The sequence below is a fragment of the Catharus ustulatus genome, chromosome 9, assembly GCF_009819885.2.
Source record: "Catharus ustulatus isolate bCatUst1 chromosome 9, bCatUst1.pri.v2, whole genome shotgun sequence".
NCBI classification, from domain to species: domain Eukaryota; kingdom Metazoa; phylum Chordata; class Aves; order Passeriformes; family Turdidae; genus Catharus; species Catharus ustulatus.
In genome coordinates, this window is record NC_046229.1 from 31,967,980 (window position 1) to 31,992,707 (window position 24,728).

Genomic DNA, 24,728 nt, shown 5'->3' on the forward strand with positions numbered 1-24,728 from the left:
AGAAAGAAAAAAGAAAGAAAAAAGAAAGAAAAAAGAAAGAAAAAAGAAAGAAAAAAGAAAGGAAAAAAAGAAAAAAGAAAAAAGAAAAAAGAAAAAAGAAAAAAGAAAAAAGAAAAAAAAAAGAAAAAAGAAAAAAAGGAAAAAAGAAAAATAAAGAAATGAGAAAAAAAATAAAAAATAAAATAAAATAAGGAGTCACCAGCTCATTAATTTTGTGTTTCTTTTCACACTATTAACCACAAAGCATTTCTCAAACTCAGTAATCTGGAAACACGAAAAAGGAGGGGGTTACAAAAATCTACTTTATTCCTTCTCTCTTTGTAAATACATTTGAAAGGAGTGGTTCCATTAAGGAGAAAAGGCAAAGGAGCCCAAGGCTCACACTCTGACAAGCATTTCACAGCCTGACCCCACAGCATTCCCCCCAGGGCTGTATGATCAGTAAGGCTTCACAGGGTTACAAAGGCACAGAGACTAGGGAAGCAACACCAAAGAAAGAGCTAAGGAAATACAAGGCTTTGCATGCTATTCATTTGTTCTTCATTTTCAGTTTATCTTCCATGTAGTTGCTCCTTAAGAGCCAATCTGCCTGATGACTGCTTTCAGTGAGTTTAAATTTACCACAGCTTTAAGTATAGAGACAACAGAAAAAAAAATCTGCTAAACTAGGACAGAAAAACCACATAATTTAACAGAACAATCTCTGAGACCAGACATTTATCTCTTCAATGAACTGTATTTCCCTGCTAGTCTTTAGATTCCTTTTGCACCAGCAGACGATGTTATCTCTACATGCTTCATTTCAGAGGTTCATTGAAACATGCCACTAAAATTCTATCTAATCTCAGTACCATTCCAAAAGACAGTCAAATTCCTTGCTGCAAAACGTAGCTGGAGTTAGGATGAAGATTTTTAAATGAGAAATTAAAACTTCAGACACAGGTAATCTTTTAAGTCATTTATTTCAGTAGGAAAGACTTTTGAAACCTGTTCTTAAATTTGTTTAAACTAGCTTATGCAAACACACAATTTTCACACGCACACAGAGAATAAAGTATTAAAAAAGGTGAAGGAAGAGGCTTGAGGACAGCCAAACTGCACATCACCCAATGAGATCATAGTGCAATCCCTCCATCCCTGCAATGCCTCACGCCAGTAGGAAACATTAAAAATGGCTTGTGTTTACTGCATGACACCTTGATCCCCCTTCCAGTGATGGTTGGTCCTTACAGGATTATTATAAAACACATCTACGTTTCCTGGTGCTTTTCTCACTCCAGTACAGTAGTTTTTGAATGGATGCACTCCTGCACACAAGGAGCCAGAAGTGCCACTAAACCAGGCACCTCAGACTCCTTCTTTTCAACATTTAATCGATTTATACTGCTTGTCTGTTTTGCAGTTTCAGCAGTGAGCAGCTTTGGAATGGTAAGAAATTACTTCAGTAAACACACATGAAGGCCAGAACCCACCTGAATAAAGAGAAATAATAATAATTAAACACACAAAGGAAACCGAGTATTTACGGTGGTTTTAGTCACTCAAGAGCAAGACCAGGCTACCAGCCAGAACCCTGCCATCATCTGCAGGAACTTGCATTTCATTACATTTTATACACCTTCTTTTCCTTAGCAACTTAGTAACTTGGAGAAAACTTGTCAGCTCAGTTCTGCAATAGCCAGAGCTACAGCACGTAGTTTGTATTTTCTCCTTTGACCTTTCTGCTCTCTTTGAATATTCTTAGAAAGTATAAGAATGATTTTCAAATTACCCTTCCAATATCTGAATTTATAAAAAGACCATAGTAAAACTGCTGTGTTTTTATAAGGATGTATTCCAGGAAAACAAATATTTACTCGCTTAAGAACAACACATTCTTTCTTTCATTTCCCTTTCCAAAGCTTCTGAAACCTTTGCTGCTAAAACAGTTTCTAGCAGTTATTTCAGTGAAGGACAGTGCTCCCTACACCATGTTGGCACTAGAAATACAATATACAAAACTGAGCTTTTGGGATATTAAGACTAAGATTTATCCAAGCCTCCTCTTTCCCCAAACAGTTTTTTTTCCTGTGGTTGATTTTACATTAACAAAAAGCTTGCAAGGTAAATTGTCTCCTAAGAATGCCCTCAGTGTTTACATCAAAGTGGGACAGACAAAAGCAAGATCCTTTCTAACAACGTGAGCTCCAGAGCTCATGTGGTCTAGATCATGACTTGGACTATGCTTTTCATTCTCTCCCCTCCCCCGCCTCCCCCGCACTAAATCTACTCAAGAGACATACCAAAATAAAAAAAATAAAAATAAGTTAATTTTTAATAGGTCTGAGCTACTTCTGATAAAAGCTGAACAAGCCCAAGCTACCAAAAACCTCTGCATGTTTCCTAAAAAAGAGGCTATTCCAATACAGAAATAATACTAAAGCAACTCAAGCCACAGCTACTATTTTACACTGACCAAAACAAGTGACTGCTGCAGAAATGCAATGGCTGTCAGGAATGTCACCCATTGGAACATCAAGGACACAGCCTGCAGGTCTGCCATGGTGGGACTCACCACTGAAATAAAGGAATTGGTCTTCAAGTTAAAAATAAGGCACTGGCAAAAGTTCTCCTCAAATCCAAGCACTCACCCTCTTCATGCAAAACTAATTAGAATGACGGTTTTTAAAAGAAGGGATAACCCCTAGGAAAGAATTCCATGTCCAGTCATACAGGTCCTTTTGATGGCAACTTTCCCAAGGCAAACCACCTTATGCACAAGCTGCTTTTAGAGAAAAATTAAAGAAAAAGGCTAATATTAAAGAATAATAACAAAACTTTCACAGTTGTTTCCTTGTAGGAAGAATAGACAATTCACTGATGTGATTTACTGCCAGTTTTGGGGTTTTGATGCTGCAACAGGCAGCACTAAGAGCTGGCCATGAATAAGGTTGGAACTACTAGTGTTGGTAAGAATACCAAAAAATTCAAAAGCACAAGTAATGAAGAAAAAGGCCACGGACAGAGCCAGAAGAAAAAGCATGCCATGTTTTATCTTGATTTGGACAAGATTCGTTACTGTTAATCAAAACCATAAGATCACCTTGCCTTTTGTCAAAAGGGACCTCTACTTCTCATGTGCCTTCAGCAGCACAAAAACTGCAACTGCTTCTGCCAGGAGAGAGAGGATCTGATGTCACCATGTGTTGTGTCTGATACTAATAAAGGAGGACTAGTGTTGAAAATATAGAAATGCAAATACAGGAGGCTGATGTTGCAAGAAACATTAGATGAACTTACTTCTAGTGAGGAGTAGATAACTGATAAAACCCTGCTGTGTTTTTTTTATGCTTCCTTTTGCTTCCAGTGTTTTCCAGTGTGCATACTTCTGCGAACACAATTTTAAAGCTGGATGCTAAAGCTCATTCATTAAGTATTTATGTGACTTCATTTAGTATTTGTAGTTTTAATGCCTATAACGTGCACCTAAATGCTTAATGAATCATAATAGTTTGAGTAATACTCCTCTGGCATGAAATAGACATTTGAAAATGAAAAAGTGTCTGGGATGAGCTATGTTTATTCAAACTACCAGGATTTTTAAAAAATAAAAGTTATAAAAATTATTTGCTTTCTAAGGACACTGGAATAGAACTCAGGTTTGAAAATCCTAGCCAAAAGTAGCACAGATTAATTAGACAAAAGTTAGCATTATGCAGTGCAATGTTATATATTTTTAATGCAATGCACAAATTTCATAAACCAGACATTCCCCATTGCTAAATCTTTCCCAAAACTTTTAGTTCAGCTAAAAAAGGCTGGTTATCAGTCAGCAGATAATTAATATTCACATTTGAAGTCTTGCTAGAAGAGCTACTCTAAATAATTTTTGCTCAAATGCAGCCAAAACAAGGAAGTGCAAGGGGTATCTTTAGTTTCAAAATCAAAACACTAAGGGATAAAGTGACAAATACTAGCTGAAGTGGTTCAGCAGTTATTAACAATATAAACAATTAAAGCACACATTACCAATGAAAATCAAAGAGAAACTGCCAACTGTCTGAAGCAGTCTGGATGACAGTCTTACCTGAATTACCATGAGCTTGCTGCTCTCCTTGTTTTCTCAGCAATAGTTTCAGTTATTTAACTTTTTAAACTCCTTTTTTGTTAAAAAAAAAAAAAAAGAGCATCAGTACATTCTTTACAGTATGTCATTTGACTTGTCTGAGTCTTTCCATGGCTTAGCCGAGGCAGCTTTCCCTGAGGGAGCAAACCCAGCACCTCTTTCTGAGCACCATTTATCTCAGCCTCTAGAAATGTCAGTGTTTGTGTGCTGCCCTGTAGGACTACGTGGCCATGAACAACAGGAAAGTACTGAACTACTCACTGTAACAAATGCCAAAAATACTTCCTGTGTTGTCATTACTCACTCCAGTTATTCTGGCTACACGTTTTAAGAAACTCCTCCCACAATATTCAATCTCTCCCACAAAAAACCAGCAGATCTGAGGGCAGAAAACAAGGAGGAGTAGGAGGCCTAAGAACAATGAAAGCTGGTAACAGCAACAATTCATTAAAGGATGATTTGTGAATTGTTTTCCCCACCATCCTGCTACCATAAAAATCTAACTCAAAACAGCTGGAAAAATGCAAAAATCCAGTAACAAATGACATGTCCTGACCTGGCTCTGTCCTTAGCAAAGCTGTGGTCTGTCAGGCTGTGGTTCCCAGTTGCATGATTCCTTTCATTAACAAAAGAACAGATACAGTTATGCTGCAATGAATCTAGAATAGCTTATTTAAAAAATCAAAATCCACAGGCTATTATCCACAATGCTTAAAAAAAGGGCACAAATTGTTAAAAAACCCCAAACAAACACTCAAGTCATTGAGAAAAAACACACATTAAGTTTTAAAACAGAAAAAAAGTCAAACTCAAGTTGTGCAAAGTCTACTAAGTAACACTGCTGGCTGTGAGGATGTTGTCTTTACTATACACCCAACATAGGTAAACTTGGGAGATGTGTGAATTGCAGAGGGATTCAGCACTAGCAGCCCTTCCCAAAATTCATTACTTCAGAAAAGACTATTCATTCCCTATATAAAAAAACAGTAACAAAAGAACTGCAAGGGGAGCCAAATTCTCATAGTCCTTGTGGTGCAATTTCAACAGAAGCATCATTCTACTGTTTTTCTACCAAAAGCCAATTCAGAACAATTCTTGGAAACACAAACCACGCTATTACCCTTTACATCACCAAGTGGTTGAGGTTTTAGTGTTTTGTTTTGTTTACTGTGAGACTGGATTATCCTTCTTTTTGCCAGCCAGAAATCAAAAATTAATAATTTCCATTAGGCGACTACTTTGACTCTGGGAAAAAAACCCTCTTAAATGTGAATTTATAGGCTTCTACTCAGATGCAATAAACAAACTATACATTTTCAAAATAACAACTACTAGTAGAAACCTTTATTAGATAGAGAACTCTGAAACAGACTGGTAGGTAGCTTGTATCTGTTTAAAAAGGAGAATTCATGGTGGAATCTGCAAGCATATTTATGGTCACTAAACCACAATGTTAATGGAACAGTTACTACTTTTTCACAGACTTCAAAGTTCCAATATCAGAGTCATATTTTGGACAATGTTTCCTTGCTTTACAAATATCATATTTTTGAAGAAAGACCACCCAGGAAACGAAAATCATCCAGGAAACTAGGTGATGTCAAGGAAACCCCAATAAAGCAAGAATCAAAGTCTTAAGCATCAAACACACACATAAAGCACAGCTCCCTTTTTACAACCATTATGTTTTTCTCTGTGAGTAATTTCAGTGACCAAGAATGATTCCTGTCAAGGATGGAATTTTGATGGCCCCACACCTTTTCTCTCCTTAAATTATCATACCTTCTAATAAATTAGTTAATTGCCTGAAGATCAAAAGAGCTTCTGTATGTAAGGTCTGCTTTAGGCCATGTTATCAACACCACACAAAGTCAACTACTTTGACCAAGACAGATACTAAAATCAATTATTGCCAAATGAGAACATGAAAGCTTGAAATTGTGCCTCTATCTTTTTAAAATGTCCATCTGAAGTGATATTACGAAACACCACACACTAACAGTGGTCCCTAACTGATAATTAGCAGATACCCAAAGTCAAACATCTCAGTGAGCTGTACCTGGGTGTTGGTGTTTTGTCACTCAGCTTTTCTGTGTAGGAGAGTCACAGGCATAGAAACAAATGGGAAGAAAACACTCAGTTCTGACCCAACAGTGCTTTTAGTTTTGCCTCGTACACACACCCCTCCCCGACTGCCCAAAACACGTGTTTTAAACCAGGAATTAGGACAAAACGTACCAAACCAATTTTTGGCTCAGCCCCTGTACCACTGCCGGAGTCTGGCTCCCATACAGGACCAAGGTTTGCAAGCTCAGTGCTTCTCTGAACTTGCAGTTGTGTCACATTTCTTACAGCTCTGAGAGAAATAACACTGCTCCAGGCTACATGTGCCTGGGACAAGCTCCCCTCCAGGACTCCTGGTATAGCCTAAACAATATCTCCAGAACATGTAGTACCTTTTACCTGGTTCATCCACAGCTTTTGATACAACTCTTAAATACCAGTTTACCTGTTTTCTTAAGAATGCCTAAAAAGGTGAGTTATTTTCAAAATTAGTATAAAGTTAAAAGAAACTCAAAACTAGCTACAATCTATTTAACTCAAGCACAGCACCGCCAGAAGTTTCACACACACTATTTGGTGTTTCATGTTGTTTTTCCTTTCACTCTTTAAGGCAGTGGTTTCCACAGGTCAGTTCTGAGAACATAACGAAGCATGGTCCATGGCAATTCATGTTGCAACTCCAATTTCAATTTGGGGGACTCCACTCCCCAACCATTAGTGGTTTTGTTCAGGGCTCCAGAATTCAGAGATTGCGTTGATAGGTTCTGTTCTGGCACAGAATACAGCTGGCACGTTTTTCATCAGGACCTTGTTCTCAATAATGAGGTGGTTCAAATTGTCTTTTTTTTATTGTTTTGAATTTGCCTGCTATTCAAAGGTCATCAAGTTGGCAGGAACCTGAAAACAAAAATATAAATGATAGATGAATTTACTTCAGGTAGTAGTATTTGTGATCAACTATTTCACAGACTAGACACCTTGTTGAAATGCCCATCGTTCTGTCTTCAGAAAAGGGGAAAAGGACTGCAACCATCATCCAGCAGTATACTTAGAGCTGTAGAAACCCCAGGTATAATAAAAAATATTAAACTGCTACGAGGTTTATAATTTTCTTATATGGCCATAGAGCTTCCTAATTTTGATGACATTTAAAATTTAAGCTGTCAGCAAAACAAACTTAACATGATAAATCTCAGTTCTACTAGACAAGGATAACCCTCTCATCTGAGCCCCAGCTGGAAAATTTCTGGCACACAGATCAGTGATTGATGTAGGCCTTAGACTTTAAAAGATTAACTTTAAAAATGATGCATAAATACTTGTCTGAGCTTTTCCCATAGCAAACCTAAATGCCTGTTACAGATATCACTCCCTTTCATGAAGGCTAAAGCTGATGTTTGCAACACTGGTTTATATCCCCGTTTTCCGTCCATCAGGAATCTTCCTGATCTCTTGTTTAGTCAGGTTATTAAAAAGCCACCACATTGCTGACAACTGTCAATAAATTGTCACTTTGGTCTGCATGAATCAAGCATTTCGTGCATTGCATTTACCCTTTACCTGTAGAAGCAAGAATGCTCAACTGGGCTAAAGTTGCACCATTAAAATCATAAACAGTATCTATTAAAATAGTTCTTACTATTTTTCAGCTATTACTATTAAACAGACTAAGTGTTCATATTCCATTGAAAACAGATTTAAACATTCAATTTTTCTAAGGCAGTTACACTCTTAACAGCAATAAACAGTATTGCCAACTCTTCCTGAACCAGAGTTGTCTTCAGAAGATGGTTTTTTCACCACTTACTTGCAAACTGTTTGCCACTATTAGCTACTATCTCCAATTTCTCCAGCCAGGAACACAATTTATCTCCTTTGCACTGTCTCAAATACCTTCAGATGAGCTTCTGCAATTCTCCTAACTTCTTAAGACCCCTCTGAGGCAGAATTGAACAAGAAAGCACAGAAGGATTTGGAAAAGCCTTTTTGTTTCCCCTTGAAATTCAGTAGGATTTCTGCTCTGGGAACTCCATAAACAAACATGTAAAGAGAAGGAAGAGTTCAGGGAGACAAAGTATCTAAAAAGGATTTTGCTGATGAAAAAGGTCAGTAAGAATTTATACAAGAACAGTATTTAATAGGGGTTGGAGCAGTCCTCTCTTCCCTTTTGATTCATGGAAAATGCTACTTTTGCTTTCAAAGATTGGAAAATCTACCAAGGGCTAAACTACTTTCCATGTATTTTAGGAATACAAAATACATATACAGCAGAAAATATGTATGTCCATGACCTGAAAAAAGGCACTTTAGGAGAGTTATCTGGAATTGATATTGAATGCTGTAGTTTACAGCTTTTTATCATACTTGTGCAATAGCCTTTTTCAAAGGGGCAAGACAAAAATACTGCCAGTCAGACAGATATTTTAGAGCATTCCTTGCATTTCCCCAATTGCTTTAAATTAGTCTCAAGGTAGCCCAAGATTTTTCGTTATTACCCCATAATTTCTGAGAATTTGTTTGCAAAGGGCCAAACAGAAAAGCAAAAGCAAATCAGTCACGTGAAACAGGTGGAGAGGCTGCTCAGTGAACACACAAAGCCCTCAGTGACAGCTTGGTCAGCTCAAAGATCCATCAGTTCTGAGCTCTTAAAAGCTCATCCTTTTTCATTGTCTTGCTCTCACCTGTTGTCTGTTGCTTTGGCAGGCAGCACTCAGGTGTTTAAACCAGAGCATGGCATTCATTCTGTTTCCAGCTTGAAATTTATACGAATTTCCTAAACAGAAAAAAAAATTGATGAAGAAACATAAACAGTTCTCCTTTTTAAACACTTAAATCCTACCCATATTCAAGTACCTCTAAACTGAAATATTATGAGAAGATTTACTAGTAGATGGTCCATATAACTTTATACAGTAAATTCACAAATACAAGCTGCACTGAGTATAAGCCGCATCTCTGGGTGTTGGCAAATATTTTGGTTTTTGTCCATAGATAAGCCGCACCCGAATATAAGCCGCTCTGTCGTTCGCAGCGAGGACCCGCATGCAATTAGTAACAGAACCGCGGCATGGCGGGGTTTACTGGCTGAGCTAAGGCTGTGCAGGCTCGGCCTGCTAGGGGCTGCTGACAGGGCCAGGTGGCCCAGCCCGGCGCTGCCGCTCGGGGCCGGCCGCCGCTGCCACTGGGCTTGGTCAACCCGGGTCGGCGCTGCCCCGTGGTGGCAGGCAGGGACGGAGCCCCCCCCGGCTCCTACGGTAGCGGCGGCGGGCGGGGACAGAGCTTTCCCGCGCCCGTGGCGCCGGCGGCGGGCAGGGATGGAGCTTTCCCGTGCCCGTGGCGCTGGCAGCGGGCGCGGACAAAGCACCCCGCCTCCTCCCCGAGCCGCGGCAATGGCTGCGCAGGGCTCCCGTCGGCTCCCGGAGCCGCGGCAATGGCGGCGCGCGCTTCCACCCGCCTCCCCGGGCCACAGCAATGGCTGCGCAGGGCTCCTGTCGGCTCCCGGAGCCGCGGCAATGGCGGCACCCCCCCCCGTCCTCCCCGGGCCGCGGCAATGGCGGCGCCCCCCGCCCCGTCCTCCCCGGGCTGCGGCAATGGCGGCGCAGGGCCCCCGTCGGCTCCCCGGGCCGTGGCAATGGCGGCGCGCCCCCCCCCCCCCCCGTCCTCCCCGGGCCGCGGCAATGGCGGCGCGGCCCCCCCCCCCCTCCTCCCCTGGGCTGCGGCAGAGGAGGGAAGAAGAGAGCTCTCCCGCCTCTCTCCCCGCCCCCCGTGCTGCCTGCAGGGAGCCAGGGCAACACAGGAACACTGTAACAATCGCGGAATGCCAGCTTTTACTGGCAGGTGCTTGGCTCGGCACCCTGGCTGGCACGTCTGGGGTTGTAAATGTCAGAAAATTATTCACATATTAGCCGCCCCTGAGTATTAGCCGCACTTCCGGGTTTCCACCAAAATTTTTGTCAAATTGCTGCGGCTTGTATTCGTGAAATTACTGTACTTTATCTGGAATAGCTGCAATTGCTTGACCTATTGAAGAGAAGTTTCAGCTTGCCTCTCTTCCTTTCAAACATTCTAGATTTCAACTAATGCCTGTGTCAACTAGGAAAGAACAGAACATCCCTCAAAACAAAAGTGGCTTTGTTCAGTGCCATTACCGCAATTTGTTTGCAGTATCATGATTTTTTTAATGAAGTGCAAGATATCACTGAAAGGCACCCTGGAAAGCTATGTTTCAAAGTACCTGAAAATCACTCCTAAATGTATTGATACATTTCAGACCAGTATTTTCAGCGGTTGGAGTTACATAGTGCTTGTTTGGGTTCAAGAAGGTCAAGTGTTACAAAAATATTTCAGATTGCTGTTGCAGAGTTTAAGCTGACAAGCACTCACAATTTATACCTCATAGCAGTGGTGCTAGGAGAGATGTTTGGAAATAAAACCTAATAATACTTGAAGCAGACAAAGCAATAAATAATTTTAAGCTACTTTATCAGAACTTCCAATAATGTTCTTCCTGCACAATTTGAAGTGCTATGGAAAAGTAACATTTTCTTCAGTGTTTTAGCTGAAAGCAGGCACTGTGTTGGGAGTAATGGAAATCCACAGGCTTCTCCACATAACAGTCAATATCTCTGAGGGGTTTTTCCTGGTAATGGCACTACATTTGAACAGATGGTTTGGGTTTTGGTTTTCATTTGGAGTGAAGGGATTGCTCAAGCACCTAGTGTTAGCTGAATCTTTTTTTTATTGTTACTTACATTTTAACACATGTGAAAATACCCCAAAGTGTTCTTAAATACAGTTTAAAAGAATACAGATTAATACTTTCAATTAAAATCACATCTGGGGCTGTTAAGAGCTTGGAGAATTCTTACAAGTCAATGGAGACTCTAAGGATTCTCCATGGGTTATTGTTCCCTTATCATTCTAAAAAGATGATATGTTGGAGAGCAGCTGAAACTGGAAGGATGTCACCTGTCACTAGTTTAGGTGCTGACAAATGACCTCAGCAAAGAAAATGTTTATTCTGGGAATCAGTGCACTGCTTACCCTTCTCAGAATCAGTCAATAAGAAGAGATCTGGATGCTCAGGGTCATCTGCCATCATCACCATCCAGCCCACCACTGACACGCTCTTACTTGGCGTGGATTTGAACTGGAAATACAAACAGATGAAAAGGGAATTAAAACGAATCTGCACATAACAAGTACCCAGCAGGGCAGCTCCTCTCAGTGACACTGTTAAAGACTGGGTAACTTCAAATGAAGCAGAGCACTTCACAAGATTAAGACAATTAACAAAGGCTGTATGAAATTAGAGAAAACAGACCTTAAGATGATGAATGATATTCAAAACAAATTAAAAGGAGTATCCATCTCCAAAACTTGTTAGACATCTAATCTGCACTGCACAATTCCATCGGCATTCCTCACCACATTATTGCACATTTGAATGTACAGTATAGTTCAAAAGTGTATTAATAAATGCAAAATTATTCCCTCCACTGTTCACAAATAGAAGAATTGAACTTGCCTGTGCCATTGAGAGTTAGCATGCAGTAATTATTATAGTACACTGTAATTACACATAACATATGTCTTGGGGACAAGATAACACAACTCTAATTAAATATGATGATCTGATGAAATAAATCAATCAAGTGAGGATGCAAATTCAATAAACAAGTGCCCAGAAATGGGCAGTCATGCTCATTTATCAACAAGATGTTCAAAGTGATGGTGTTTTCCTGTCTCAGGTGTTATTCACGGATTGACAGGTAACTTAGGCCTAAGCACAACACTTGTCTTTGCTACAGCAATCCCTCTCCTGACAGATCCTTGACCACACAGTTTTTCATTCACCTGGTCACAGTATTATTTTCTTCTTCTCACGCTTCTCTCAGTTCCAGGCTCTACTCACCCATTCAATCCAACTTATTTCCAAATCATAAGCTTCCTTTCTCCCCGGTCTTCTTTTTTACCTGTTAGTAGACGCAGTCAATTCACTTCCCCTTGCTTGCTCAGGTAGTGCCATCCATGCCCCAACCCCTAATTAATTCAGTTGCTTTCATGTCTTTGGCTGCCAGGTCTTCTTTTCCTGTGTTCTTGGGTCCAACAGAGACTCTTCCATAAATCCCTGCACTCTCAGGGTGCTTTATCTCACTTCTCTGCCCAGAAAGTCTAATTCTGGTATATGCTCATCCTCATCAGATGCATCTTCCTCCTATCTGGTGAATCCCCATTCCTTTTTATTAGCATAGCAATTTTGATCTCTCTTTAATAGCATTATTAGAAACGATAAAACATCTTTGAGACTGTTGTGGCTTGAAGTTATTAAAATTAATCTACAGTTCCAAAATACTTTTATTTTTCATGCTAATGTGCCATGACAACTCACTACATAATGCCACAAAGCAGATGCACAACATCAAGCATCATGTTACTTTTGTTTCATTTTAGAACTATTGCTTTAGTATTACAACCCTGGAACACTGGTTTAACCACAGAAAGAGTTACTGGTAATAAATTTGAAGGTATCATGGGCAAAGCAAGAGTTTATAAGAACGTTCTCTGCATGGGAATACGGTTGTTTTATAAATAAAATTCCACTGTAAGTTTAATGTCAGTTATTCTAACCTATGCCACAGATTAACTGAAGACCTAGAAGGTCACAGAATCATCACAAAATCATAGAATATTTTGGGTTGGAAGGGACATTAAAGATCATCTCATTCAATCCTTCTGCCACAGGCAAGGACACCTTCCATTAGATCAGGCTGCTCCAAGTCCCATCCAACCTGGCCTTGAACACTTCCAGGGCAGCCACAGCTTCTCTGGGCAACCTGTGCCAAGGCTTTGCCACTCTCACAGGAAGGAATTTCTTCTTAATATCCCATCTAACCTTGTCTTTTGTCAGTTTGAAGCCATTGTCCAGGTAAGTTTATCTGTCTGGGGACTTGCACAACTGGCTACATTTAAAACCCTAATTTAAAATCCATTAGAACTTGGAATGAACAAATATTAGACCAGTAGTTGAAAGAAAAAAGTATTTAAAACAAGTTCAAAGTAGTTTAAGAGTCCAGGCTCCTTTTACACACACACACTAAGGTTAAGTAACTCACAGAGGTGGACAGACGAAAAGCCTCAAAAGAGGAGGAGGTAAATTATAAATAAGATTTCATTACAGTGATGGCTGTAACTCCTTTTCAAACAGAAATTGAAATTTCTTTGAGAAGGCAGTAAGTAATGTCAGCCTGTAGTGAAAATTAAGGCATTTTATCTGAAAAAAATAATAAAGAAAAGGAAAGGGAATAAAGCTAAGGATATAGCCCATGAGTTCTTTGAAAAAAAAAGAAGAGTATGTAAAGGATTTGTTATACTCACTGGCAACACTGCCTGAAAAAGTATGATGACACTTAACACTTAAAAGATACCTGCAAAATGCAAACTTCCAAGTAGACCTAAAGCATTAATAGGTCCTTTTCACACGGATGGAAATTAAGAGTCACAAAGCAGATTTAATGGATTACAGATCAAAATACAACTCTTGAACAACACTTATTTCTAGAGTTTCATGGAAACAACATATTGGGCTTTCCTATCTTAGTTGTATATCCCAACAACATACTGTATATCCAGTATGTGACACTGCCACGAAATCCAAACTGCTAGAGCTTCTTACCTTTTCACTCAAAAGCATCAGTTAATCATGGTGCTTCTCCATAAAATGAAAAGCTCCACACAAGGAAAGTGTTTCCTGCCAGCATCAATCTGTCATTGCTTGAAACATATGTCAGCTTTCCATCCCTGTGCTCAGCTGGATTTATATTCCATATTTACACAGTCCCCCAGGGCAGCTCATTCTCTGCTGATGCACAGAGCCTTGCTAACAGCAAGTCAGCTTTGTTAACATGAAGGGAATGAAAGCTTCATTGTAATTTAATGTTCCTGGTTCCTATTTGCTTTTTGTAATATAGGCCACTGGAATGACTCTTATTATACACATGGAAAACTGCACAGCTCTGGCACTAGGTTCACATAATTTATTTTTGCTGTTGTTGTTTTTCTGAGCTAAAAGGTTTCTATAAGTAAATCTGTGAATCAAAAACTCTGAATTAATCTGTGAACAGACTATTCACTCCAACATTTTGGCACCTATAAATCTCCTCTTCACACCTCCTGTTGAGATTCTACAACTTTTTAATATTCAAATAATTTTCTTAGTGGTTGAACATCCTTACCAGAATGACAGCATTCTTCATCAGGATATTTCAGTGGCCTGAGCCACAAGTACCACCAAGTTTTCTAGACTGCAAATAAATTGATCTGATTTTGATTATAGCATGCAATGGAAGGCTTAGAACTAACCAGGGTTTGTGCTCAAGCATGAAGCAGAAAAGGCTCTGTTGCTTTCCAAGTACCTGCAAACATGTAAAAATCTCTCATGCATGCTATGTTGTCACAAAAATTGGCAAGGTTTTCAGACCAATCACTATAAACAGTTATTTTACAGGTGTATTTACATTTTTCAGGGTGCTTATTTTAAGTCTAAGCTCAAGGGCTATTCTTACTGTTGCCCTTTTCTAAATGCGCACAAGTGCTATAGTTTTTCACAGAGGTTTCTCTGTGAGTTCCATTTCAGCATACTAGATAAAACCATTGTCCACACGTTCCTCTCAGATTGTGCTGTACTACATCTCTGGGCTCTCAAGTTCACATGCTCATTTACAGACAATTCTCCATTACTGTAGTAATAACTGAAACCTGTTCACTAAACTCAATGCCAATTTTATGCTGTTACTCTTATGAGATGCAGCACACAATACTGGATGCACTCCTTGGCCTTTGACCACAGGCAGGAGAAGAGCTGGCTTGTCTGTGTCTAAAAGGGAGGGGATTTCTTGCCCCTTTTGCTGAAATTACTCTGGGATTTTTATGAGGTAATTTTCCAAAGAGGCTGGCTATTATAAGCCTGGAAGAGCTTTGAGTGTTGGTGCATTCCAAGCTGCCTGGAGCAATTGCAGCAGCAGAATGGTCAAAAGCATGCCTGTAATCAAGACACATTTACCATGAGAGCCCCAGCCAGGAAACTTTATATAGCAGACTGACTCTTTTGTTGCCAGCGTTCCTTTCCATGTCACAGAGGGCTTGAGAAAGGAAGCAGAAAAGACAGATGTTTAAATGGCTCCAGAAGATGCTTAGAATATTTTGCTGAGGTAAACCTCCAATATATCAATCTCCGAAAAAGAAACCCGCTTCAAAGTAGATGGCATCATCCTTTTTATCTGGGAAGTAAAAAAACTCCAAAGCCTAAATCTAGCCTTGGATCTCTTCATTTTGCAGAGTGAACCTCTTGGGACTATCACTGGACAGTATTTGGAGCATTTACTCATGCTCTAGCTATCTAGGGATGATTGACCATCTGCAGTTCATTCTCTCCTGATTAACTTTTCCTGAAAATGCAACCAAACGTGAACTGAAGCATGACCCTTGACAAGTCATCTCCACAGACTCCAGAACCAAAGCTGAAGCTCTGTACAGTAACTCTGTAGTGAAATGGATGGAAAGCTAAGCCATCAATAGCCAGGTTCAGAGTACAACACAGGCAGAGCAGCTGAACAAGTAAGTGACCACCTATCATTAGCCTGTTTAATAAACTGGAATCCCTCAACCAATCCCTCAACCTAAACAGCAGTTCCAAGGTTTCCCACCCTAATTTCAACATGAAGGTCATGCTGTGTTACAACAACCTCTGAAGCAGAGGTTCACTGTGACTACTCACTGCAAACTATTTGTTTAAATAAAAGACAATCTAAACTGTAGTAAATAGTTATTACAATATATTAACCTGGACAGCACCTGGGAAACCAAATCAGAGACTGAGCTCCGTGATAGGTATGGCAACCACAAACAGAACACAGGCTGTTTGCTGCCCCAAAAAGCTGAAAGCAAGACATGAGCTGTGTACAGCCAAATCCAAGGTTGTGCTGGACAGTACAGTCCAACTTCATAGAGCCAAGTACTAATAAGAAATTAATGTTCTCCAGCAGTCATTGCTTTTAACTACTGCTCTTCTCCCTCCTTTTCCTGGGAATTGCCTTGCTTACAGTCCTCTCAGTATCTGCAATCCATGAGGCTAGAAGGCTCCTAATGGGGAATCCTGCAGCCACCCTGGACTCCAACACCTCCTAGCCTCTCTCTGCAAATTTCCTTATTGGTTTACTGGAACATCTTTGGACAAAGAAACTCGAGCACACAAGCATGTGAGACAGATTCTGGCTTCTTAAGCCTCTGTTCGTGAGCAGTTTAGATTCTGTAGGTGTCACAACGTATCAGTGACTTGGGGAATATCAGAAGTCAATTCAAGAGGTTTAGCAAATAATCTCTGAAATAGCATTCTAAATGAATGTGACTGCATTTCCAGGCAAAGTAAGGCTTTTGCAGGAACAGAGACTCAGAAGAATCAGGTACCAGACTGTTTACCTTTTTCCTTCATTTACTTTTGAAAAAAAATAAAGGGCAAGACTATTTAAATTATTGAAATCGTTATTCTGAAAGAAATGTGTAAACAATTGGAAATTAAGTACATTGAATACACATCAATACAATTCCATGTTAAGCAATTTTTTCATGTTCTCTAAACCTGCATGCTATTTAGATTGTTTTAAAATGCTAATATAGAAGGGTGAAAAAGCTTCTGAATGAATAGATACAAGTCTGGTAAAGTCCTCCATAATTTTGTAAAGAATAGTGAACCAGGGAGACTTACAAATACATATTCCATTTTTAAAAGCAAACAAAATGCTATTTTGGGACAAAGCCAAAGGAAGGAATCACAGCAGTAACAGGAACACAGTGTCTGACATTACCACAAAAATTTCTTTTCCATTTCTCAGTATTTCCAGAAAAAAAACAGGCAACTAGCTGTGAGTGACATAATGCCAGCACAAGTTCTCTCCTAGTTCCTTCTTTTTTAATACTTTGCATTTCTACTCATAATAGCTTACAAGCCTGTTCTTTCCTTTTAATGAGGTGGAATCCTGCCCTAAAGCCAGAAACAAATGCATCTAAACATACACACTTCTCCCAAGACACCCAGAAGTCAGAAGGATTGGCTAATGAACCTTTAGCCTGGGCTAGACAAATTAAGTAGGATCAGTTTCAATCTTACTTCAGCAAAGCTAATAGAGGTGGATGGCCAAGAAACCACATAAATAGTTCTGAAAGTAATTAGCTTTTATTAGCTACTTTGACTATTAGAATACAGTTTCCTAATGAATTTCTAATAAAAGTGGGAAATAATCTCTTAGATTAAGAGAACTTTATACACAAGCTTTCCACACAGCAACTTCAAATATCCAGAAGCCTGTGAACCAGAAACGTTAAGCTTCAAACTCTCTACCCTCTGTACATAAAAACGCTAGGATAAGAAAACAGTATTTTGTACCAAAGAGAAAGTCCCCTTTACAAGGATTCCAAAAGCACAACTCAGTTTGCAAAATTCCATAAGCTCTATGCAAGGCAAATGTTCTACAGTGACAGCTGCCACAAATTCACCTGAAACACCTGCCAAGGCAACCAAGTAGTGATTCTGAGTAGTGAATGAACTCATATTCAAGTATCTCAAATTTTAGCCAGCTTCTTAAGAGAATCTTTATAATTAACCAGGGACATCAAACAGGAACAATGCACATTTAACATCTGTGCGATGGTACAGAAAATTCTCTTGCTCCTTCCCCAAACAAGCAAAGCATTTTAGCTTCTTTCAGATCAAATTGCAGCAAATAAAAGGAACCCCAGCATCATCTGACATCACAGCTCTCTGCTGCGCAGATGAAGTGTTTGGTACTCCACTGCAGTTAAAGGATTACAGGATAATACAGAAAAATCAAAAGGTCTAATTTTACCACATAGATGAAATTAGTACATGTTTAATGGTTATATCTTGTGACTCCAATTTTTCCTCATCAGTGCTTGTTTGGATTTCAAACCGGGACAAACTGCTGCAAGACAAATCATCCAAAGACAGAACTTCTGCCTTCGAAAATGGACAGACCAATGACACAGTTTCTTTCCTTAAAGACCAGCAAACTCAGAGACACATGGCAGATGCAAAGCAGATGTTTTTGGTGTAGCATGTAGATGTAAATGATATTTCCCTGGGGTATATTCATATGAGGTGACTGACTGACTGAGAGAGAGGATAGTGTTGGCTAGAAATAAGGCAAGGCCTGAACTACTCTCCGTGTTTACATCAGGAAATCACATTTTAGTTTTGGCAGATGATATTGGAACATGCTTGGTTTACATACATGTTTTCTCTCTGTAGCCTTCAGGGATTTTGCAGCGTAGTAGAAGAGTTGGGTTCCACACAGTGCTACCCAGTATTTTGTCCAAGATGCTACCTGAAGAGAAAAAAACAAAAACCAAACAAAAAAACAAACTCAAAAGTGCAATTGGTAAGTGAAATGCTTCATAATACTGAGCTGTGGAAGAGGAGGCACCATCCTGCAAGAACATGAGAGCACTGACTGTCCAGCCAAGCATCAGTCATGTTTCCAAAGCTGCCGATTGTTATTCATGCAGGCCTATGAATGCATGTAAACTCCAGAAAGCAGAAAGAACAAGTGCCTTTCATCTCTGAGAAAAATGTTCTGCATCTTGCTCTATACTTCCTGCAATCCCTACAGAACACTTTGTGAAATCAGAGTACATCTGTACCTTTCCTTTTCCATCTTAGGTGCTGCCATAAGGTATCACCCATTGTCCTGAATATGTATTTTGATTTATAATTTATCGTCAAGTATTTGCAACGTAAATGCTACAGGTTATAATCTACTGATAGATTGTTGGGACTTACCTACTGTTAAGGAAGACAAAATATGATTCTCTCAATTTTAAAGTCATCAGTAACTGCAGAAAATTTTATGCAGCATCCTCTTCTCTTCTACTTCCTAGATTATGTGTATAGCCTTATAAATGGAATAAATGCACCAAACAGAAGAATGGAAACTCTGGCAATTCTCCTAAATCTTAATCAGTAAAGCAGAGGAGATCTCAGACACTTGAACTAGTTGCCCAATGGCCATTTTACTGTATTTATAACTGGGCAAAGGAAGAAGGTGAGAAAATTAATTTATTAAAACAGAAAAATCTTACTGTAGGTTTTTTGCCTTCTTTCAACAAAGTCTTCCTCCTCAGAACACCTTGAATAGTAACTGCTCCTGGATACAAATGAACAGCCAAATCTTCAGATTCTAGGGAGCTGAAAGGAGCATGTGAAGAGTTGTGTGAAAAAATATTTTTCCTGAAGTAATATTCCAATGACTACCAAAAACTAATGCAAATACCTTTATTGTAATTTGAAAATGTCAACTTTTTATTTATTTGACTTCATTGTGGAAAAAGACTTTGGCTGTTACAAGGAATTGCTGTTGTGGAATTAACACTCGCAAGCAAAAGTGATCAGAAAAATTAATTAGCCAAGCAGGTAATCCTTAATTAAAAATTAAAACTCAAAACACAACTGAAAGACAAGAACAATTAATTTTAAAAAGCAAACATTGGAAAGTACATTGGTACAGTTGCTGTACATGTTAAACCTCTCCTTCAGCCCTTGCAGGAAAGATTTGACTATTTTTCGGTTAGAAACACCAGAACCATTAGCACATCAAAAACAAAGCACAGTTTAAACATGCACAATCCTCATAATATCTGAAAGCAAGGAGAGTGGGCAGGAGCAGGAATAAAGAGTAGAAACCCAAACCACAGCTTTAAGGTGTTTTAATGCAACTGGTGCTCTACTGACCATTTGCCCTACGAAGGATCGGAGAGCAATGGGCTGAAACAAAGGCCAGGTACAGCACTGAGGAAAGAAAACTGAGCTTGATTAGAATTACAAAGCTGACTGGCTTCAAAAACATTTCCAATCAGAGAAAAGTTACAACAGGAATCCTTTCAGTAAATGTCAATCAGAGCATGTGACTACAGTGCTGAACCCAGCAGCTTTCTAGAAAAGTCAAAAGATTGAACAGCACCCGAAAATCATTGTGAAGGAAGCCAGGATTTGCTGTTTCATCCATCCTATGTCCAAAGTAAACTGGAAACGTGGCAAGCACTTTCACTGCAGCACCTACTGAGGATGATGATATGGAGACAATTTTGGACACTGACAGATGTGAACATGGGTTTAATTCAGTGAGACAATGCTTTCTTCTTAACATGGCAGAGGTTTCACTGTCAATGGCAATTTTTTCCCAACTACAGCGACACAGTTGGAGATAGAATCTGCATCCATGAGGAATCAGAATAACCATTTATGTTACTCTGTCAGTTTGCAAATATTATGTATATTAAATTGGGGGCAATTTGAATGTGTCATTCATTTTAGCCATCTCTCTGATTTCAGGGAAGAGGAGCAAAGAAATTCAGTACAGAACTGCCAGCAAAGAAAACATCTGAAATGCCATCCATTAGCACCAGAAGCAGCTTTGCTTCCCCATGAGAACTACCAGCACTGCTCCACAGTGGCAGGCAGTTCAAAAGGTACCCTGGCAAAACATCTTTAAGCCTTGACAGGAAGATCCTGTGCTTCAGAATTTGGATTTGCAGACTGAAATGAACAGTCTTTATGCTGATATAGAGTAAGTCATTGAAGGGAAAAGTTTTAAGTCTGAAGAAAAAGGTCTCTACCTTTATTTTGACACATAAGTTAGAAAGATAACATCAGAAAACACCCACTTAATTATTAAACCAAACCAAATCACCAACAGCAGAGGGAAGGTTTGACACCTCTGTGTGCAGTGGGATTGTACCTGCTGGCCTTCATGTGGCCTCGATGGCCATTTCGTGACACTCTTGTCCCCGGACCGAGAGAATGGTACAACCTGTTCCTGTTGGATTCCATTATAAATTGTAGGTATTACATATACTTTCATTCACACATACAGCACGACTGCTAAAACAGCACAGAACTTTTTTGTGTGCATATCAGAAAGCCACTTCTTCCATGTAAGAAAAAGTGCATAATTTTATTTAGAAAACTGCATGCAGAAGTAAATAGTATGGTTTTCCATTTCATCAGATGTTCTTGTTTGTCAGAACTCACAATACTGAAGCGTTTTACTGGCACTGAAGAATAATTCATTTTTAGAACAAAGCCTGCATTTACCTTAGACTAAATAAATGTAAAGGAACCATACTGATAAAACTTATCTTGAAATCTGACTTTAGATGGTACTACAAAATCAGTTTCAACTTCTACAAATATGAAAACACACAAGTTGTTGGGCTGAAAGGAACCGCAAGCTCTGTCAAAATACAACTGACACTGTTTAAAATCCTGTTGAGCTAAGTAATACTGAAATCAGGTCAGCAATATTTCAATTTTCCAGTTTCATCTATGTTGTTCACTTTACCTGCAAGCTCCATATTTTAAAATCATTTACCTGATCCATACTCTTATCCCTATTCAGGAACTGTGCCCCAGACCTGCCTTTTGAACGCTGCTTTGCTACACTGAACCTTGTTTTTCTGAATCAGATCCCCTTAATCAATTGAATTCCATTGAAGTCAACATAAGCATTGTTGAGGCATGTTGTCTTCATTTTTTACCCATTTTTCTAGTTACTTGCATTCTGTTTACAGACTGAAGATCAGCAATTCTGTGGAAGCAGGCAGTTAAGTACAAGCCTTATTATGAAAAATATATTAATGAATCACCAACTAACCTGTTCCACAATTTGCCATCACTTGTTTCTCAACAAAACAGATATCTTTGAACTTATAAATTATTTTTCAGAACACACTCAAGATATAGGCATATAAAACAATAAAGAAAAAAAAGTAATATAAGCTGTTTATTTCTGTATACATATTTTTGGCATGCAAATCCAGTGTTTTCTTCTTACCTTTAAGCTTGGGATTTTTGCATAACAAGGAGTCTACCACTCTTGGAATCCTGCTCTTTCAGGGAAATCTATTCAGAGACACTCAGGACGACAACCAGTGAGACTGAAGTGTCACTTGATACACTACCCTTAACTGTATATAACTGGATATAACTGTAAGGACTTGGAATTTTAGTCCTTCCAGTAATGTTGATTGGCCTGAAGGTACACCCCAATGCTGAAAACTCTTTCTCAAGTTTCAAACTAAGATTCTGTTGCATTTAACCATTAGTGGCTCTAGTTCTCATCCCTTCTGCATTCCTCAGCTACAAGCATAAAAGCCAGGAAAAACAAGAATACATTTTATATTTCCTTCTGTTACTTGGGGAATCTGTGTGAAGGAATTGTTTTCTTCCTCTTAAGGCATATGATGCAGATTTATGGCTTTCTAGCCAAAGATGTTCCTAAATCACTACTTGTACTGCATAGAAAATAGTTATTAACACTGAATATATCCCAGTTTTGCCAGACTTGATAACTCCAGGCAACTAATGCCTCTTCCTCACTTAAATATCTTTATAAAGAATGGAAACCACTGTGCTTCAATGTACAGACCAAAACCAGATAGTTACCTTAAATTCTGACACTTGCACCTCAGTGCATTACTTATTAAATTTTAAAACATGCCTCAATGTCTTATAAACCAACAAACAGACTCAAGGTGCCACAGATCTCTAGGAACTTCACACATGGTGTTGGGAATGTCTGTAAGGAACTCTATCCCTCTCCCTGGAAGCAGGCAAAGGGAACTCATCCTGAAACACATGAAACCTCCAACAGGGTTCCCAAAAGCACTCTCAGGAGAGAGGGAAGTACAGAAGGCAAATGGAATTTGGAGGAGGAATCTTCTGTTTGACATGGAACAAACCTTTTAACTGGGGGAGCCTGGGGCTGCCAGTTCTCATTAGCACAGGGATGAAAAGTCCCTGCTTTATCTCACAAGTCCACACAAGAATTCTGAAGAGTGTTTTTGTAAGTTTAAACCTATATTTTAAAGTTTTTTGTGGTGCTCTGGGCAAAAACACTCAGCTCACCATTTTTTCTAACTTAATGACTTATTGAGAAACAACTTGATACCAATACATAATTCCATAAGGCAGCGGGGAAGGAAAAGAAAGAAAACCTTTTGAATGTTATATATGGTTTGTGATGCAGACTGCAAGTTAAGTGATTGCCTTTCTGACCCCACTTGTGTTCTCTGTTCATGTGGAATGTTACCTAATGAAATTGTTAAGGGTCTTTCCCCATGTATATATTCATATTTAAGGCATGAGGCATCCAGGAGTTCACCTTTGGCACAGAGAGATTTTCAAAGGCCTTTTCCAAAATTAACTGTTTTGATGAGTTCAATTAGAATGTTTCTGGTAACAGTTTCCAACTAAAGAGACAAAGCTTTTTGACAAAAATTCCTATGAAAAATGAAAAAAGCATGGTAGAAAAAGTCATCCATAGTAACTCAAGCTGTAGGATTACCTGAAATTGCGTTACAGAAGCAAGCAATGCACTGTATTGTGCATCTTACTGAGCTGTGGGAAGGTGAATATTCCACCTTTTTCTGACGTAAATTGTAAACAGTACAGCTGTTTGTCTTTTTCCACATTCTCAAATACAACATGAGAACAGGTTGAAGTGGTCAGTTCCATCTGAGCACTCGCAGGTGCTGGATAAGGAACAACTTGTTAATTCTGGACCACAAAGTCAGACATTAGCAAGGGCTATTGTTGTGTCTTCCCATGTAACAGCAAAGGGAAAAGAGGATGAGAGACAAAAGAGGTGACAATGTCAATGACAAGGGAGCAAAGGGACTATGAAGTCTCTCAGGGAAAGTGAAAATGAAAATCAGACAAACACATGTGATGTCCACATATATAAAACCTTTGGGGTCTAAGGGCTCTCTGGCTCAGCTCCTTAAAGGATGTGTGCACTGAGTAAGCACCCAATTAGATAAAAGCCCTATCATCATTAGTGAGCAGAAGGTATTTCCATGCTGCTTTAACAGATCCAGTGAACTTACTACAGTTTTGTAGTGTTCTTACAGACAGAAGATCTCTAGTGCAGTAAAATAAAGCATCATTTTCAGGACCAAGTGAGAGACTCTAAATAACAATGTGAATAGAGAAACACAGGTTTTCCTCACCTTTCAAATGCTGGCCAGGAAGTCTCTTCACTGAGTTCAGAACCATCACTGCTACCTAGAGAAATATAACAACAAATGGTACATTACTCCTTCATCTACAAACCACCTCTGCCAATTGCATCTGAACAAATCAGTATCTGAGATTCTGAATATCAGAATATTTAAGATGAAATGCACAAAAATACTTTAGTAAAATATTACAAGGAAAACACATTGTGATTTGCTTCAGAAATTTCACATAAACTGAGATGGAGATTGAAGGGACAGGGTCTTGTTCCACATCAAGAAGTTGAAGAAAAGAAGCACTAATAAATGGGAACCACATTTTCAAAATATAAAGAACACCTTAAACACAGATTTGTCTGCATTTAGAAAAACAGGTCACTTATTTAAATACAGTAAATTCACGAATACAAGCCGCACTGAGTATAAGCCGCATCTCTGGGTGTTGGCAAATATTTCGTTCTTTGTCCATAAATAA

General features: G+C 39.2%; 1 protein-coding gene across 4 annotated transcripts in view; it reads right to left on the reverse strand.

Moving 5' to 3' along the window:
• Positions 1-277: 277 nt before the first annotated feature.
• Positions 278-24,728, reverse strand: part of RALGPS2 (Ral GEF with PH domain and SH3 binding motif 2) — a 121,163-nt gene continuing 96,712 nt past the window's right edge. For 3 of the 4 annotated variants that reach the window (XM_033067163.2, XM_033067164.2, XM_033067162.2), the window contains exons 14-20: positions 24,248-24,302; positions 20,977-21,054; positions 19,322-19,427; positions 18,475-18,567; positions 11,213-11,318; positions 8,851-8,942; positions 278-7,066 (exon numbers count right to left, since the gene is read on the reverse strand). In XM_033067163.2, the coding sequence (XP_032923054.1) occupies positions 7,037-7,066; positions 8,851-8,942; positions 11,213-11,318; positions 18,475-18,567; positions 19,322-19,427; positions 20,977-21,054; positions 24,248-24,302 (560 nt within the window). In that variant the 3' untranslated portion in view covers positions 278-7,036. The remainder of the gene's footprint in view (positions 7,067-8,850; positions 8,943-11,212; positions 11,319-18,474; positions 18,568-19,321; positions 19,428-20,976; positions 21,055-24,247; positions 24,303-24,728) is intronic. The other variant, XM_033067165.2, reaches the window with a different exon arrangement.